Source organism: Sporothrix brasiliensis (genome assembly GCF_000820605.1).
Source record: "Sporothrix brasiliensis 5110 chromosome Unknown Cont20, whole genome shotgun sequence".
NCBI classification, from domain to species: Eukaryota; Fungi; Ascomycota; class Sordariomycetes; order Ophiostomatales; family Ophiostomataceae; genus Sporothrix; species Sporothrix brasiliensis.
In genome coordinates this window covers 3,728,419-3,746,032 of record NW_024467139.1, presented here as the reverse complement: position 1 = coordinate 3,746,032, position 17,614 = coordinate 3,728,419, and the positions used below count along the sequence as shown (strand labels likewise).

At 54.3% G+C, this 17,614-nt stretch overlaps 5 protein-coding genes across 5 annotated transcripts; 2 read left to right on the top strand and 3 right to left on the bottom strand.

Annotated features, from left to right (window-relative positions):
• Positions 1-530: 530 nt before the first annotated feature.
• On the bottom strand, positions 531-1,575 carry SPBR_07560 (rhomboid protein 2; the record flags this gene model as incomplete). The annotated part of the gene is made up of 3 exons (XM_040765814.1): positions 531-1,012; positions 1,100-1,237; positions 1,311-1,575. 3 exons carry the CDS (start codon positions 1,573-1,575, stop codon positions 531-533), a joined length of 885 nt encoding a protein of 294 aa, XP_040616990.1.
• A 1,327-nt stretch (positions 1,576-2,902) lies between these two features.
• On the bottom strand, positions 2,903-5,713 carry SPBR_06580 (aconitate hydratase 1; the record flags this gene model as incomplete). Its single annotated transcript, XM_040764836.1, has 5 exons — positions 2,903-3,076; positions 3,149-4,515; positions 4,688-4,756; positions 4,866-5,508; positions 5,600-5,713. The coding sequence occupies 5 exons, from the start codon at positions 5,711-5,713 to the stop codon at positions 2,903-2,905; spliced, it is 2,367 nt and encodes a 788-aa protein (XP_040616989.1).
• Positions 5,714-8,055: 2,342 nt separating this feature from the next.
• SPBR_07941 (bud site selection protein 20) lies at positions 8,056-8,551 on the top strand (the record flags this gene model as incomplete). Its single annotated transcript, XM_040766194.1, has 2 exons — positions 8,056-8,105; positions 8,170-8,551. 2 exons carry the CDS (start codon positions 8,056-8,058, stop codon positions 8,549-8,551), a joined length of 432 nt encoding a protein of 143 aa, XP_040616988.1.
• Positions 8,552-9,185: 634 nt separating this feature from the next.
• SPBR_06893 (cbs domain containing protein) lies at positions 9,186-11,150 on the bottom strand (the record flags this gene model as incomplete). Its single annotated transcript, XM_040765149.1, has 4 exons — positions 9,186-9,199; positions 9,347-10,104; positions 10,175-10,647; positions 10,716-11,150. The coding sequence occupies 4 exons, from the start codon at positions 11,148-11,150 to the stop codon at positions 9,186-9,188; spliced, it is 1,680 nt and encodes a 559-aa protein (XP_040616987.1).
• Positions 11,151-13,164: 2,014 nt separating this feature from the next.
• Positions 13,165-16,896, top strand: SPBR_06425 (uncharacterized protein; the record flags this gene model as incomplete). Its single annotated transcript, XM_040764681.1, has 6 exons — positions 13,165-13,347; positions 13,446-13,499; positions 13,542-13,785; positions 13,836-14,011; positions 14,091-16,594; positions 16,689-16,896. 6 exons carry the CDS (start codon positions 13,165-13,167, stop codon positions 16,894-16,896), a joined length of 3,369 nt encoding a protein of 1,122 aa, XP_040616986.1.
• Between the last annotated feature and the right edge of the window lie 718 nt (positions 16,897-17,614).

Here is a 17,614-nt window from a genome sequence, read left to right as displayed (position 1 = left end):
TCAGTTACATCACCAGAGTGAATTCGGTCGAAATGTCGTATTGAAATACGTCGTATGTCATAGTATCCGTACAATGGGGGTGGGCACGAACGCACGTCTATTATCATTATTACTGGCCCTGTCGGGTACGCGGTCTAGCGTCACGATATACAGAGTTGTTTACAAAAAGGTACTGGGGGAATGTGTGCAACAGGCAGAAGCGGCAAGAAGAAGAATGGGCCCATGGAAAATGAAAAAGCAACAAAACGAAAACGCCGCTCCAAGAGTTATCCAAATGCATGCCAGTGAACTGGCTAGAGGCCGCTGGAATAATCGACAACGGACGAGAAACGACATGAGCAGGCATGACCCGAACGCGGTACATGACCATATAATTCAAACAACCGCACAGGACTCCGTTTTATATGATGAGACAGCCCCGAGATTTCCGCGCTGAGAAACGTATAGGTAAACATAGAAAGGACGACGAAGAGCAGAGCTGCCGATTCCAGATGGGAACAAGACAAGGCTCAAAGCGCGTTCGAGCGCGACTAAGGACCCAGGCGCTGGGTCGAGCCCACGAGGCCGATAGCCGGGGCTGCGCCCGTTGCGCCGGCGTTTACGCTCGGCAGTACTCCAAAACGACCGTACGTCTTCTGGTCGACGCTGACATAGTGCGGCACGCGTGCCAGGAGGTTGAGACGGGCCTCGATCCAGCGAAGGGCCGACTCCGGTGGGGACAAGAACTTGAGGTAGCCGAGACCGCACAGGTAGCCCACGCCGAGGCCGGCCAAGTGGCCTGGCAGGCTCGTGTTGGGGATGAAGACGGCAATGACAAAGACGAAGAAAAGCGGCGTGGCCCAGGTCGGGACGGGCACAGAGGCGATGACCAGGGCCGGGTTCTGGCGGTATGTGCGAATGGCCTCAACGCCAAGGAGGAGGAATACCCAGACGCTGGCACCCATCACCGCCGTGTCCATGCGGAAGATGCGCTCGAAGCAGACGTAGATCAATGCCGGAAGCGTGGAGAAGGCTAGAGTCGTATTGCATCTATGTTAGCGTTCGGTCGTTCTCGCAAATGTCAATCGCTTGTCGCCCCTCTTTCAAAGTTGCTACGTACGTCCAAAGAACAGCGCCAGCGTCGTGATCGTGCCATGCTCGCACTCAAACCGGTCGAGCAGTGGCACCAGGGCCGCTACATTTGCTACCACGTGGAACAAACCCACGTGTATCAGGGGGAAGGTATTCGTGCGGTAGACTAGTAAAAGTTAGTAGAAAGGCAGACGAAAGACGGAGCGAAGGGAAATAGACCGGGGACAAGGATGCCGTACGTGTCGCAAAAGACAGCTTCGACGGAACAAGGCCGCCCCACGCGCGCAGGTCCCAAATCGGCAGCCAGTCCAGAAGATACAGAGCCACGATCAAGGCGGCAACAGCGCGTGTGAACAGTGGCAGGCGCGCAAGGTACGACCGCGTGGAACGTGCAGGGTTGAATGCGCCAGAGGATGGTGATGTCGACGACGCAGAGGACGAGCCGCGTGGCGTCCAAAGGTCCGCGATACCGGAACGCCTCGGCTGGGGCGATGAGGAAGGCATTGTGAAAAGGAGGGGAGGATGTATAAACGGGGAGAGTCGAGATATGCGCGGCCACGGAATGCACCTTTCGACGAAAGGAGCCGGTTGTTCCGGGTCGAAAATTGTGGCGGGAAAAGGAGGTTGAAAATCACGACAAGGCTTAGAATGTCGCCTGACGAAGCGCTTCGCCGCGTGTATACCTCTGCGTTGAAGATGTAGAGTGTTGGTTATCGTCGTCTCGTTCGTCGCTGCTGGGAACCAGTCGGCAGCAGGGTGTTCTCGGGTCGTGTTGTGTCCAAAAAACGTACTTGAGGCGCCGATGTTAACAAGGAGACAATGTAGAGATGTCTCGTGTGCGCTCCTTCCACGAGTGAGCAGAGCCTAGCAGTCAGATTACCCTGTCGTTCCGCGTGCTAGCGGCGGCCTTAAGGATTTTGGTTCCTGTAACTGGTCATATATGTCGCGCTAACCTGACACCGAGACGAAAAAGCCACATTTGCATGTGATTCAACACGTGATTGTCACCACCATCGGCCGTCAAGTATTATCATCATCGTTCCGTCCCGTGACGTACCCGGCGACAATTTCGTGTTAGTATATCACTTCGCGCTGCATGGCTTTTACGAGAATTATACTTTTGTGAAATTATATTGGGCAAATGCGTTGCGTTGTTTGAGTGCCTTTCACCGCGTTTGTGTGCCTTAGTTCCAAGCCCTGACGATGAACTCTATGTTGTTCGTTGAGCGGCGGCATTTCTATTTTGAACCTGATTACCACTCTATGGAGTCACTTCAGTCGTAAAAGCAAAACTCCAAAGAATGTGTAACTGTTCGCATTCCTCCAAACCTGGTCAAAAACGCGACTGTTTTCTATTCAGATGGAAGACCCGCTATTACCCAGATCCAACCAACCAGAGTACATGCGTTTTGTATTTTCATGATCTGGGACGAGGCGATGAGTATTCGATTATAGTATACAACATAGGCCAACCTGATTTGCAATAACCAAGGCACTGATGTCAAACAGAGCTCCACAGAGTCTTCAAAAGGTTCCAAAAATAACTAAAACGGATATATAAATGTGGCGCGTGATATACGTATGGTATGTGACATCTCTTCCAAATCGACCCCAGTAAGTGGTGCCGCCGCTCCTGATGCGGGAAATCGTGAACCGAAGACGACGCACAAGAGCGAAGCATGTAATAAACACACAATAAACTAAGAGAGAAAAAACAAGCTACGAAACAATTTCCTCCCTGTGTCGTTACATTTTCGGTTCTAGACTTTAGTGCCCGATCGTTTTAGGGTATGTATTTTTTTGTTTGATTCGAACTTTCTGTCTCAGACGCTTATTGCTGGTTGTTCTTGGCCATGGTGTTCAGGGCGCTGCCGTTCTTGAACCATTCGATCTGGCTGGCGTTGAAGGTGTGCGCCAGGGGGATGTCGAAAGCGGCACCGTCCTTGGGGTGGACGCGCAGGGTCAGGGGCTTGCCGACAGCCAGCTCAGTGCTCAGGACATCGACCTAGAATGCCGGGTTAGTACAATGCTCGTGGACAAGGTCATATGACAACTGTGCTCGAAGTGCAGAACTTACGCGGTCGCTGGGGTTAATCTTATCGTAGTCGGCGGGGTCAACGAAGGTCAGGGGTAGCATGCCCTGCTTCTTCAGGTTGGTCTCGTGGATGCGGGCGAACGAACGGGTGATGATGGCCAGACCACCCAGATGGCGGGGCTCAAGAGCGGCGTGCTCGCGAGACGAGCCCTCACCGTAGTTCCAGTCACCAATGACAACCCACTGGATGCCCTTGGCCTTGTAGTCACGGGCAACGTCGGGAACACCGCCAAATTCGCCGGTGAGCTGGTTGCGGACCTTGTTGGCCTCGCCGTTCTCAGCGTTGGTGGCACCGATCAGCATGTTGTTGGAGATGTTGTCGAGGTGGCCACGGTACTTCAGCCACGGGCCGGCCATGGAGATGTGGTCGGTAGTCGTCTTGCCCTTGCACTTGATCAGGATGGGCAGGTCGGTGGCGTCCTTGCCGTTCCAAGCGTCGAAGGGCGACAGAACCTGGAGACGATCAGAGGTAGGTGAAACCTGGACCTGAACCTGCGCGCGCTCGGCAGGGGGGGCCTGGTACGTATCCTCGCCAGGGTCGTAGCCGAGAAGGGGAAGACCGTCGGTCTGCTCAGGGGGAGTCAGCATGAACTCGTTGCCGTCCTTGTCCTTGAGCTTGTCGGTCAAGGGGTTGAAGTGCAGGGAGCCGGCAATGGTCAAGGCGACGACCAGATCGGGCGAGGTGACGAAGGCGTGGGTGGCGGGGTTGCCATCGTTGCGGCCGGTGAAGTTGCGGTTGTACGACGAGACAATGCTGTTGGGAGTGCCCTTGGCGACATCGGTACGGTCCCACTGGCCAATGCAGGGGCCGCAAGCGTTGGCCAGGACCATACCGCCGAACTCTTCGAATGTCTCGAGCTGGCCATCGCGGGCGATGGTGGCGCGAATCTGCTCGGAACCAGGGGTGACAGTGAAGATGGACTTGGCCTTAATGCCGTGGGCCATGGCGTCACGGGCAATGTGGGCGGCACGGGTCATGTCCTCGTACGAAGAGTTGGTGCAAGAGCCAATGAGGCCAACTTTGACCTCCTCTGGCCAGTTGTTGGCCTTGACAGCCTCGCTGAACTTGGAGATTGGGGTCGCCAGGTCGGGGGTGAAGGGGCCGTTGATGTGGGGCTCCAGGGTGTTCAGGTCGATCTCGATCACCTGGTCGTACTCGGCGCCCTCGTCGGCGCGCAGGCCGTTGCCGTAGACGCGAGCGAAATCACCAATGCTCTGGCGCTTGGTGGCGGAGAGGTAGTCGTACATGCGGTCGTTGAAGGGGAACAGCGAGGTGGTAGCACCGATCTCGGCACCCATGTTGCAGATGGTCGCCATGCCCGTGCAGCTGAAAGTTTCGGTACCAGGGCCTGGAAGAGCAGGTTAGGAAAAACTCATGGAGAAGATGTTTAACGTACTTTCTAGTCTTTCCTCGGCTATGAGGCAGACTTTCTTGCGACTTTTTTATCGCAGCTCAAGACTTCCAGAGCTTTCAATGATTCGCCAAAGAAAAATATAACTAAAAGGAAAACTGTGACTCACCAGCGTATTCCAAAATCGCTCCTGTACCACCTTTAACTGTGAGGATGCCAGCAACCTTGAGGATAATGTCTGGATTCGCAAGAGTTAGCAATGCTGTTTTGAATGCTCTGGATTGTGTCCAGCCGTTTTGGTGATGTTTTGTGTGGGGGGGAATAAAAGTGGAGCACATTGCACCTACCCTTGGGCGAAGTCCAGCCAGACATCTTGCCAGTCAGGTTAACACCGATAACCTTGGGGGCCTTCAGCTCCCAGGGCAGGCCAGCCATGACGTCGACGGCATCGGCACCACCGACACCGATGGCGCACATGCCGAGGCCACCGGCATTAGGGGTGTGGGAGTCGGTGCCGATAAGCAGACCACCGGGGAAGGCGTAGTTCTCGAGGATGATCTGGTGGATAATACCAGAGCCGGGCTTCCAGAAACCGATGTTGTACTTGGCGCAAGCAGAGGCAAGGAAGTCGTAGACCTCCTTGTTGATGCCAACGGCACGGGCCAGATCCTTGGGGCCGCCAACCTGGGCCTCAATCAGATGGTCGCAGTGGACGGTGGCAGGGTTGGCCACAGAGGGCATGCCGGCCGACATGAACTGCAGAATGGCCATCTGGGCAGTGGCGTCCTGGCAAGCAACACGGTCGGGGCGCAGCTTCAGGTACGAGACACCGCGCTCGATGTCCTGGCCGTGCGGGTCGTCCAAGTGAGAGTACAGAATCTTCTCGGCGAAGTTTAGAGGGCGGTTGAGGCGGGCGCGGACAATGTCCAGGTTCTCGGCCATCTTCTTGTAGTTGATGAAGTTATTTGACTCCCAGATGTTCTGAGGGACCTGTATGTCGAGACCAAGAGCTTCAGTTAGCCAATGTGCATTGCTCACGAAGACCACCAGCGTACCAGTATAGCAGTCGCAGTCGCCTTACCTTCTGGTCGAGCGAGCTACCGGAGACCGTGGCCATGGTGCGACGCATGGCGAAGCCGGCGACAGCCGCGTGGCTCCGGGCAGCCTTGCCCAGGAGCTGGCGAGAGGCCAACATTCTGGATGTAGGTTCAAGTGTGTCGTCAAACTCTCACAAGTGCTCACTCACGACTCTATCCGTGGGCAACGAAGCTCAAGATAGAGGAGAGAGATATGGTGTGTGCAGGACAGCTGAGCGATACAGCACGAGTTGGGTAGAGGGGAGAGTGAAGAAAGACAGAATGCGCTCAGGAGAGGAAAGAAAAAGAAGAAAAAGAAGAAAAGGGAAGAGGAGAAAGAAAGATTGGTGGAAGAGCCGAAAAATAAGAGAAAGGGAGGTAAAAGGAAGCGAAAGTGCGGGAGTTGGCGGGGACTTGTGGGACAAAGGACAGGGCGCTCAGAGAGACAAAAACGAGGTGTTTTAGCAGGTGTGCGCTAAACCACGCAGATAACACAGCAGAGGTCGGCCGCTCGGCTTTTCCTGGGCTAGTGGGCGAAAAGTACAAAAAAAATCATGAGCAATGTGTGGGGGGAGGAAGAGCCACCCCTCTCCCGAAGGCGCTGGCGTTCTCCTCGGCTATGACGACAAACAGGCCAGGCGGGCCACCGGACGAATCAGGGCGACTGGATTATTGTTGCAGGGCAGGGGTTTGGCACTGGAGGGCCACTGTGCACTGAGTGGGAATGTCACAAGCTTGGCCTGGCAGCCATTACGATCGCACTGCCAATATGTCGCTCGTACATACGTCGTAGATTGAAGTTTGTGTTATGATCGCTGTGTGCCGCTCTTGCTCTGTGCGACCCACAAAGCAGCAATCGGCCGAGGAAGCTGCAGGCAATTGGAGTCAATTGAAGAGGGCAGTCGGAGGCAGTTGGAGGCAGTTGCAACGGGCGTAAAATTGAGAACAACACAAAGCTACCACGGAGGCAGACAATTGAACGTTGCAATGCCGGGTCCTGACTTTATTTTTTTGCCCCCAATTTCCGAAACCAATGTCGATGCACTCCATTTTCCTGCAGTTTGATGCATACGGACACAGGAGTATCCAGGGGAGGTTCTCAGTCCGCGACGTCGCCGCTTAGGAATGGAGCGGTTCCCGTGTTTACGAAGTATTTACGACCAGCTGGAGCGAGATCAACACAGTGGAGAACAGCGGCTGGACAAAGGACAGGCCGCATACTCTAGAAGCAGTATTGTAAACGGCGCGTCTGTAGCCGTACTCAGGCCTGCAAAGTCACAACATACAAAAGTTTCCAAAATACAGAGTAAACGTGACACCGGCCAAAACATCGCGACGGGAAACACTACTTACAATTCTGACACCCGTTCTGCTGAAAATGCACAATAGCATCAAATCGTTTGAGTGCACGATATTCCTCAGCCACCGACACTGTTGTTATCGGTTAGAGAATTGACTCCTGCAGCTTTCAACCGAGCAAAATGCCTCAATAGGTGAAGGAACGGCCAGTTATCCCGGCAATCCTCTCCCGAAATGCAATGTAAGGTGAGGAAATTTCGCCAGACTTCCAACATCATCAGGTAGAAACGTACGCGATCCAGCCCGGGGCGGCTATAGGTGGCGCAGATGAGCAGAGGCGTAGCAGTAGTTACAGGGGTTCACATTTTGAATTTACGCAGTGGTCCCTCTTTCCAACGCCCCTCTCTCCCCACAGAATGTGGCGTCCACCAGTCAACGTCACGATAAGTCTCGCTTTGCATCTATTTTGTTTGGTCTGGAGACCAGGTTTGGGTGGAGAATTGTTTTGGTGCCCATTTTCGTGTATTTCTTTACCCAGTTTACCCTTTTAGTGGATTTTTTAGCATGGTACACGCTGGAAACCGCCTGGGCAGTCTCGGCAGCTGTACGGGTTTCCGAGTAAATACGACGTGGTGAATCCGATCGTCCGAACACGGCCCTGTGGTCGAAAAATGTTTATTTTGTAGTTGCATCGAATACAGCGATGTATATCGCGGCCTGGCCGATGATGGAGAAATTTTTATTTTCCGTAGGTCCCTGATCTGTATTCGTGGCTTGCCTTATAAGTCTCCTGCAGACCGAGCAGGTGCGACCGGGAGCTCACCGTCCAGGTTCTATGTGTTGCACAAAATCTTGGAGAACTTAGTGGCACGTGAGTGTAAATTCATAATTTCCCGCGGCGACGTAAAGCTGTTTCGCGCCTCGTTTACTGGTCACTGTGGTGGGGTTCGTCTTCACCCTGCAGTTGCTCTTACTGAGCAGGCCAAAGTTTTCACGGATAACGTAGCTGTGGGCCTGATAAGATCTGAAGATTGGCGATAACGTCCGATAAGAAAAAAAATCCAAGACGCCCCTCCGCCTTCTATCAACATTCAAGACCACAACCCGTTTGCGTACACCGTGCCTGCAGATTATCTACGTCTCCTTTTCATAATCGTACAAAATGGGAACTGCCAACAAGAAAACCCTTACGAAGACGCGGAGGAAGACAAGGTAGGAAATGCAACAAGCCTCTGCTCCGCCGCCTCCTCTTGTCGTTCTAACATTTGTGGCCAAGGGACGTCGACGAAATTACCAACGATCTCCTGTCTCCCGCTCATCTGGACCGCTACAAGGCCACTAAGGCTTCGGAAGACCTCCCTGGCCTCGGCCGCCACTATTGCATTGCCTGCGCGAAGTGGTTTGAGTCCGACTTTGCGCTTTCGAAACATCAGCTGGCCAAGCCACATAAGCGCCGGCTCAAGCAGCTGGCGGAGGGAGCCTACACGCAACGCGAGGCCGAGGCCGCCATCGGCCTTCACACCGACAATGGTCCGCAGACAAAAATCTACTCAAAACCGCTATCCGTGAGCACAACCGGCACAACAGCAGGCGAGACCGAAGTTGCGGCTCCGAATGCGCTGCAGGCCACGACTGGCGATGCGATCATGTCGTCATGAATTTGGTAAACAACTCGGCCTGAGCGAGAAGCATTGAAAACAAAATGAGGCAGTCTTTATCGGGGCCGCGCAATCCCGGAATGGCAGACAGTGACTGCCAGTCATATCCGTGCACAGCCAAGGGACAAACGCGACACCATCTCATTCCTGGACGCTATAATTCAAATTACCGGACTGTGCAGAGATATAGGAGAGCACGGATGCTATTGTCTCTTCTGTGATAGTTTGAGCAGCAAAAGATATAGCAGATGTGCGATTGTGAGTGCTAGTACAAGGGTCTAGAAAGCACCTACCACGACCGGCTATCGCTGGCCGTAGACATTTACGACGTTACGAATATAGAATTCCAATTATCATTTCTACTATATGAAAGATCCATGCGCCGCATTGCCAAAAGTGCAAGTCAACAATAACAAACAAAATTAACGAAATAAGGAAAATAAAATTTCATCGTCTTTCCACCTTATATAATGTTTACTTATGCAACTGCGCCATGCGATCGATTGACAATTTGTAGCTTCGAATCCAATTGGAAATCGCATCCTTCCAGGCGAGACAATACCAAGTTGTAGCCGATGTTGTTATCGAAACGTAAATTCAAGGCAGGTTTACCGCCTCAAGTCCACACTCGTCCTTACACCATCGATGCTGGGGCGCAGTGAGCTACCTATGACATAACCGCGGTTAGTGAGGCCAAAAAAAGAAGAAGAAGAAGAAGAAGGAGGAGGAGAAGAAAAAGAAGACGAACAACAAGAAAAGAAAAAAAAAAACTCTACAAGGGTGGTAGTAACATACTGCTGCTACGACGCCGCCGAGCCCGGATGTCGGCCGGGTCACTAGGACGGAGACCGGTCGTCTTTGCAAAAAGGTTGAGAATGTCGGTGAGAGAGACAACACCAGTCAACCGACCCGACAAATGTGCACCCGGAAGAGAAGACGCTGGCACAGAGGCGAATGCGGGGACATTTCCTCCATTTCCGCCTGGCAGAGGGATGGGCGACTGCGGCGCAACAGTTACAGTCGTTGCAGTCGGCGTGAGTACAGTCGATTCGCGGCGCGAATGGCCCTCGCCCGTACCATTTGCCGTAGCAGGGCCGCCGGGAATGCCTGTGCCGCTTGCAGTTCTCGAGTGGCCAGAGCCTGAAGGGGTAGCAATGCTAGCGCTGGATACGGTGGACGATGCTGTCTGCACAGGCGACAGAAGTGGTGTGTGGGGTGCCGAAGGCGACGGGGATGGCGACTCGACAACCCACATCCGGTGCGCCCGGGTGGCCACCAATTTTGCCACGGTATGAGCAAGGGTTGAGTGTGGGTTGACATGGAAGACGGGGAAGGAGTCACGGCCCTCTTCAACACCGCGTTCCGAGAGTATGACGGAAATGAAATGCATGCAAGAGGACTGCAGAAGGGGGAAGCTCGTCACAGACGTGAGGTGCTGGACATCTCGCGTTGAAATATTGCCCACAACATTGAGTCCGTTGTCAACCACCGCAACAGACGTCAAGCCCTCGCTATTCATCAGCGTAAGAGCGTCCGAGAGGGGCCGATCGGCACTGCAGGGGGGAAAGATACGAGTTAGATGGGATTGGTAAAGCAAAGCACGGCCAGAGCAGCAGGACTTACTTGATGGCGATAATTTCCTGCGAACCGATACGTAGGTCCCGTAGGGTGGCCGCGTATAGCCGATCAATCTGTGGGAAGTTGACGGCCTCGTTCCAGAAGAACTGGATCAGCTGCAGCTGGCTCAAGACACCGACCACTTCCGTTGCGTTGGCGTTGGTGACAATGACGCGACGGGCGCCGCTGCCAAAGACTTCGATTGCGGCGAGAAGATCGTCATTGTAGGACAGAGTTGCCAATGGTTCTTTGTGGCAAATAGGAAGAACATCACGGATGGGAATGGCAACACGGTCTTGTGCTCGCTGCGCGATGCTCTGGTAGGCGATAACTTGCTCCGGGTCGGGGTTGGCCATTCCGATAACAACCAGGAGGTATGCATTGAGGTCGTTGTAATCAAACGTCGAAACGGCCATTTTGTCGGACAGCCCATTGCGAACGAGCACGGCACCCGCTGTGCTGCCGTTCCTGAGAAGAGTCTGTCTCGTTAAGGAAAAGTCCATCCCAAGGCCAATAGTCCAGTTCTGCCGCGTTAGGCCAAGCTTACCTTTGTGCAGTCTTCCACGCTCGTATCAAGGGTCGCCCATCGGATGTCTTCCTCTGATACCAGCTCGCCGAGGGATATGTCGTGCCAGTCACGTCCGGCAAAACGTGGGTTTGGCTGCCTTTGGGGGGGCGGGTGGTTGAGCAGGCCGTGGACCTGTGTTGCGAAAGAGGGTTGCCGAAGAGAACGAGGAGACGGCGGCGGGTTGCGCAGATTCTCGGCGAAGCTCTGCCGGTGAGACGATGAGGAGTGAGAGTGAGAGTGGGAGTGCCGCAGGCTTGAGCGGGATGGAGACCGTTCCGGAACGGCACCAGCAGTCGTCCCAGCGGCAGTCTGGGTGGCGCCGCCCGGGTTCAAGCTTGAGGTAGAGCTGCTACCGCTGCCGGTGGCGGCACCACCCGCCCCGCGCTCGGCGGTCGGAGGGGTAGACGATTCCATTTCCAAAGCTGTTTGGTTCTTGATATGTCCAGTGCTGAACGTAGCTTGCTTGTGACGACGAGTGGTGGGTTACGAATCAGGATGATCGCTGCCTGGGCCTCCTAGTGACCGAGCGACGGATATGGGATGCTTGCTTTTATTTCGTTCGGATTGATATGTCCACCGGAAAACGAAAAAAAGAAAAGAAAAGAAAAGAAAAGAAAAAGGGTAGAGATAGCTCGTGGAGTAAAGAACTCGGTAGCGACAAAGAGGAGCTGGAAGAGGTCGTCAGTGAGGCGATGCTAGCGGAGAGCTAGCAGCTATGCAGTAGTGAGGGGATAAGGCTTGCGCGAAGAGCGGTTCGGGCGACGCAAAACGATGCGGAAATGGTACCACCGTTGACAATGCACATTGAGAGTGGAGGGGACGAGGATTCTTCAATTGGCTGTCAAAGGTGCAGAAGTAATCGATGCAATTTGCTTAAACAAAGAAGAAACAACAGAGGCGAGAGAGAGCAGGAGCCACCAACATAATTCGCAATGTACGACGTATCAGCCCACCGCACAGTTTGGATGGCCACTTGGACGCGGGGTAGAACAGTGACGCTCATTGGCTAGCAACAGCCACCATATCGACCAACGACGTCAGGTGCCTAGTCTATGGAAAGAACCGATTTGGCAACGGCATCCAAAGGCAACAGATGAACTTGCGTGACGGACACCACAGCGACAATAGTCTCGCATGTCTTGGAGAAATACACTGTGGAGACGCCACAAACGGCATGGACATAGCATTGAAGAGTCAAAGACTATCAATATGTAATGACAGTACGACGGCCAACCAACATTCACTATCGTCTGTCTACTTTGCCGACCAGAAACATGTCAATGTCCATTGTAAGATTACTACCAGCCCAACGATCAAACGGTGCAATTTACTGCTCTTGGTGATGTAGTATTACTCCTTACCTTGCTGTACCTTCTGGGCCTGTGAATCACTGCCTGGCCAGACCCAGGCGAGACCCAGGCGACATCCATTTGACCTCCCTAAAACAACTGGCAATGTGCTGCTGAAAACCGAGCGACAACGGCAGCGACGAACAAAGCTGGGAAGCCAGACTGGTCCCCTCATAAATGCCCTGTCACAAATCTTACTCTATATCGCACTTGCTTTCGAGGTTTCTAGCAGGGGCTTGCGCATGCACTCTGAAAGGACGAAAGGCAGCCACGTCTCCCGCGTGCAGTCGTCCAAACAAAATAACTCCGAAATGGGCCGCACCCCCGCCGAAAAAGCCATTGCTTTTTTATTATCTTATCGCCCAACGCGATTTTTAAACTCAAAACCCGGCAGCAGAAGGGCTGCTTTAATATTAATAGGATGGTCTTTTCGGTCATAATAAAGGAAGTGCCCGTGTCTGTGTTTGTGATGCCCTTGTTAGGAAGCCGTGTTTGGACCCATATCTGCCCAGACACGCGCGTTCTTGTTTGGTGAAATATGGGTAAGTAATTAATACGAATCGCGCTTCTTGCCTGTTGTTTTCGCGTTGCTTTTGGCTCTGTCGCCTATCAATTTTATCATGTCTGGATTTTTATTATGATTGTCCCGCCGCCACCTCCCGAATAGCGCCTTCCTGCCCTGTCGAGCCTGTCGAGTCGCTCTCTCCTGCCCCGCTCTTCGCGCTACAATTTTTGTGTCCGTGTTTCCCCCTCCAGTATTTTTTTTTTTTTGCTGCTCGACTTCCAACCCTCACGTACGGCAATATCGCAACCACATACATCATCATATTTGCTTCGTCCGGGCCGCGATCCCACCCAGCCAGCCAAGTACAGTCTCCGACGCGATTCACGGCCCCAAATTTTGGGTATCCGATAAAAAAGAGGGCGAACAACCGTGTTTGACCCCTCCTACTCCTCCCTCCTTTACTTAAGGCGGATCGACGGCCAGCATCACATCGCCAACGGGCACCGCTGCCTGTCTCTGCGTTTGCGCCCTACGGTCCCCCTCGATTCACGACCCTCCCCTGTCGCGTCTCACGATGTCTCTTCTTCCGCCAGACCTGGTCCTTGAGCTCTCGCAGCTCCTGCAGGCGCTGCAGTCGGCCGACAACACTGTTCGGTCACAGGCCGAAGACCACCTCCAGAACAACTGGACTGTCCCGCGCCCAGACGTGCTGCTTATGGGCCTTGCTGAGCAGGTCGGCAGTCAGGCATCGAATAGTGTATGTCCGCTCGCTTGGGAATTGGGCATGGCCCGGCACCGATCTCTGCCCGCCATGCAGGGGGTTGACGTTGGCCCGTCGTTGCTGATCCTGGCCAGCCTCGGAACTCAAACGCGTTCCAATTGCCGGTGGACGTGGCCGCGGCCGCCGATGTTTGCCCTTTCACAGATTGCTAATTGCGTCCTTTGTAATAGTTCCGGTCTTTCGCCGCCGTCATTTTCCGGAGAATCGCGTCCAAGTCGCGCAAGAACGAGCAGGGCGATACCGTCGAGATCTTTATTGGCCTGCCGACCGCACAGTCGGACGTCATTCGCCAGAAGCTGCTTGAGGTTTTGGCTGCCGAGACCGACCGCAGCGTCCGAAACAAGATCAGTGATGCCATTGCCGAGGTCGCGAGACAGTACACAGAAAACGGTTCCGTCTACCCGCTCACTCGTAGTAACCCTCTCTGAACGCGTTGCAATTGTGCTAATTATCCAAAATCACAGACCAGCCATGGACTGAGCTTCTGCAGATTCTCTTCCAGATGAGCATGGCTCCCGACTCTGGAAAGCGCGAAACCGCCTACCGCGTCTTCACGTCAACGCCGGGCGTTATCGAGAAGACCCACGAGGATGCCGTCGCCGAAGCCTTCTCCCGTGGATTCAAGGACGAATCTGTCTCGGTACGCGGTAGTCTATATACGAAGACTTTATTTTAGCTGGAAACTACGGACAGAAGATAATGGCTAACGATCGACATAGGTCCGTATTGCAGCTATGGAGGCGTTTGCGTCTTTCTTCCGTGGCTTGAAGAAGAAGAGCCAGCCCAAGTTCTTCGGCCTCCTTCCGGAGATGCTTAACATCCTTCCTCCGATCAAGGAGTCGCATGACTCCGACGACCTCGGCAACGCCCTCATCGCCCTGATCGATCTCGCGGGCATCTCTCCCAAGATGTTTCGCCCTGTTTTCAACGTCCTGGTCAAGTTCAGCGTCTCTGTTATCCAGGACAAGGAGTTCACCGATGGCTGTCGCCAGAACGCGCTCGAGCTGATGGCCACATTCGCCGATTATTCGCCGTCGATGTGCAAGAAGGACGAAACTTACACGAATGATATGATTACGCAGTGCCTGAGCCTCATGACCGACCTGGGCGAGGACGACGATGATGCCGCCGAGTGGCTCGCCGCCGACGATCTCGACCAGGACGAGAACGACTCCAACCACGTGGCTGGTGAGCAGTGCATGGACCGTCTCGCGAACAAGCTTGGCGGTGCTGTGATTCTGGCGCCAACGTTCAGCTGGCTGCCGCGCATGATCGGCTCCACGGCGTGGCGTGACCGTCATGCTGCGCTCATGGCCATTTCCGCCATCTCGGAGGGCTGCCGCGATCTGATGCTCGGCGAGCTGCAACAAGTTCTCAACCTGGTCGTGCCTGCTCTCAAGGACCCCCACCCGCGTGTTCGCTGGGCCGGCTGCAACGCCCTGGGCCAGATGAGCACCGACTTTGCACCCACCATGCAGCGGGAGTACTACGACGCCGTCCTCAAGACGATTATTCCCGTGCTTGACTCACCCGAGGCTCGCGTGAAGTCGCATGCCGCCGCTGCCCTGGTCAACTTCTGCGAAGAGGCTGAGAAGAGCGTTCTGGAACCATATCTGGACGACCTCCTGAGTCATCTGTTCAACCTGCTGCAGAGCGACAAGCGCTACGTCCAAGAACAAGCCCTCTCTACCATTGCGACAATTGCCGACGCTGCCGAGCAGGCCTTTGGCAAGTACTATGACACCCTCATGCCGCTTCTGGTCAATGTTCTGCGCCGGGAGACCGAGAAGGAATACCGGTTGCTGCGCGCCAAGGCCATGGAGTGCGCTACTCTGATCGCTCTTGCCGTTGGCAAGGAGCGCCTCGGCAACGACGCCCTGGAGCTGGTGCAGCTTCTCGCCAACATCCAGAACGGCTTGACGGATGCCGACGATCCGCAGGGCCAGTACCTGATGCACTCGTGGGGCCGTATGTGCCGGGTCATGGGCTCCGATTTCATGCCGTTCCTACCGACCGTTATGCCGCCGCTGCTGGTGCTTGCCAGTGCCAAGGCGGATATCCAGCTGCTTGATGACGAGGAGCAGGCTGACCAGCTGCAGCAGGAGGACGGCTGGGAGTTGCTGCCGCTCAAGGGCAAGATGATTGGTATCAAGACCAGCAGCATGGACGATAAGCACATGGCCATCGAGCTTCTTGTTGTGTACGCGCAGGTCCTGGAGGCCGCCTTTGCGCCCTACGTCGCGGAGATTATGAAGGAGATTGCCCTCCCGGGCCTGGCCTTCTTCTTCCACGACCCTGTGCGGTTTGTGTCTGCTCGCCTCGTGCCGCAGCTGCTGAACTCATACAAGAAGGCTTTCGGCTCCCAATCAAACGAGATGACGGCCTTGTGGAACAGCACGGTGGACAAGCTTCTCGAGGTTCTCACGGCCGAGCCCGCTATTGACACCCTGGCCGAGATGTACCAGTGCTTCTATGAGTCGGTCGAGGTGCTTGGCCGGGCGTGTCTGACGGCAGACCACATGAACAAGTTTATTGACTCTGTTCAGTCGACCCTAGAAGACTACCGTGATCGGGCTGTGCAGCGTGAAGAGGACAAGCGGAACGCGACGGCCGAGGACGCCGAGGACGAGGACGAGGATCTCCTACTCGCCCTCGAGGACGACCAGACGCTGCTCTCTGACATGAGCAAGGCATTCCACGTTGTGTTCAAGTACCACGGCTCCGACTTCCTGCGGCCATGGGAGCGGCTGATGTCGGCGTACGAGACGTTCCTGAAGTCGGAGGACCCGAGCCAGCGCCAGTGGGGCCTGTGCATTATGGACGACGTTATTGAGTACTGCGGCGCCAACAGCATCCACTACGCGAACTACATCACGCAGCCCCTCCTTGACGGCTGCAAGGACCCTGCGCCTGCGATCCGGCAGGCGGCTTCGTACGGTATCGGCGTCGCAGCCCACCGTGGTGGCGAAGCTTGGGCGCCGTTCCTGGGCGGCTGTGTGCCGTTCCTGTTCCAGGCCACGGTGGTCCCCGACGCGCGGAACGAGGACAACGTCTACGCAACAGAAAATGCGTGTGCAGCTATTGCCAAGATCCTGCACTTCAACGCCAGCGCTGTCCAGAATGTCGATGCCGTTGTTACACAGTGGGTCGGCACGCTCCCTGTCGTGAACGACGAGGAGGCAGCTCCCTATGCCTATGCCTACTTGACGGAATTGATTACCAAGTACGTTTGTTGTTCGAGTGTTCGAGTGTTTGAGTGTTTGGGTGTATGGGAGACGTCAAAAAAATCAAAACTGAGCTAACCATTATCTTCCCAGGCGCCACCCGGCTGTTATGTCACAGACTGACAAGGTCTTCACGTTCATTGCCCAGGGCCTTGGCGCAGATGTGCTTCGGGGCGAGACGGCCAAGCACGTGGTGGAGGCGACGAAGGTGATGCTGGCCGAGTCTGGCCTCAACGCGACACCGCTGTTGCAGCAGTTTCCCCAGGAGCTGCAGCAGACCATCAGCGCTTACTTCACGTAAACGGAAATCATTACATGATCACATGATCCACGCGGCGGACAATGCTGGGATCGATGATGCCGGCTGCTCAACGGCACATACTCATATAACATGACGATACATAGATACACCTCCGCCTCTTGCACCGTCGTTTGTCAACTGTTTTTCTGTTCGCTTGATTTCTTTTCTCTCTCTCTCTCTCTCTCACACACACACACACACACACTTTTTGGTTTCTGTCTCCGTTTTAGGTAGAGCTTTTCACATAGGGGTTGGTTGCTTGCGAGGTATAATTTTTTATCATACTTTTCTGATTGCCTGAATTAATGTTTTGGTGCGGATTGCTCTTTGTTTCTCTCTAGTCTTGCGTTTTGTTTACTTGATTTTGGATGTGTTTTTTTTTTTTTTTTTTTTAATTTTTATAAAAGGTGAAGTCGGACACTGGTTGAAGATGAGGGACGAAACACGTTCACCAGCGACACTCATCGAGAGGGCATTGTACGTACTGGATACTCGCTACGACGATAAGAAGAGGCAATGCAAAGGGGAAGGATACGTAAAGAAACAAACGAAGAATACTATCCCAAAAATGACAAGATGGACAGGTCTTTAAAAGAGACGTGCGGGCCAGGCTCCCAGGATACTTTCAATGCCCCATATAAATATTTGCCACGCGAACAAGCGGTGGTGCATGTTGCACTACGACGTAATGACGGAGGCAGCCAGTCGAGTGTATCCC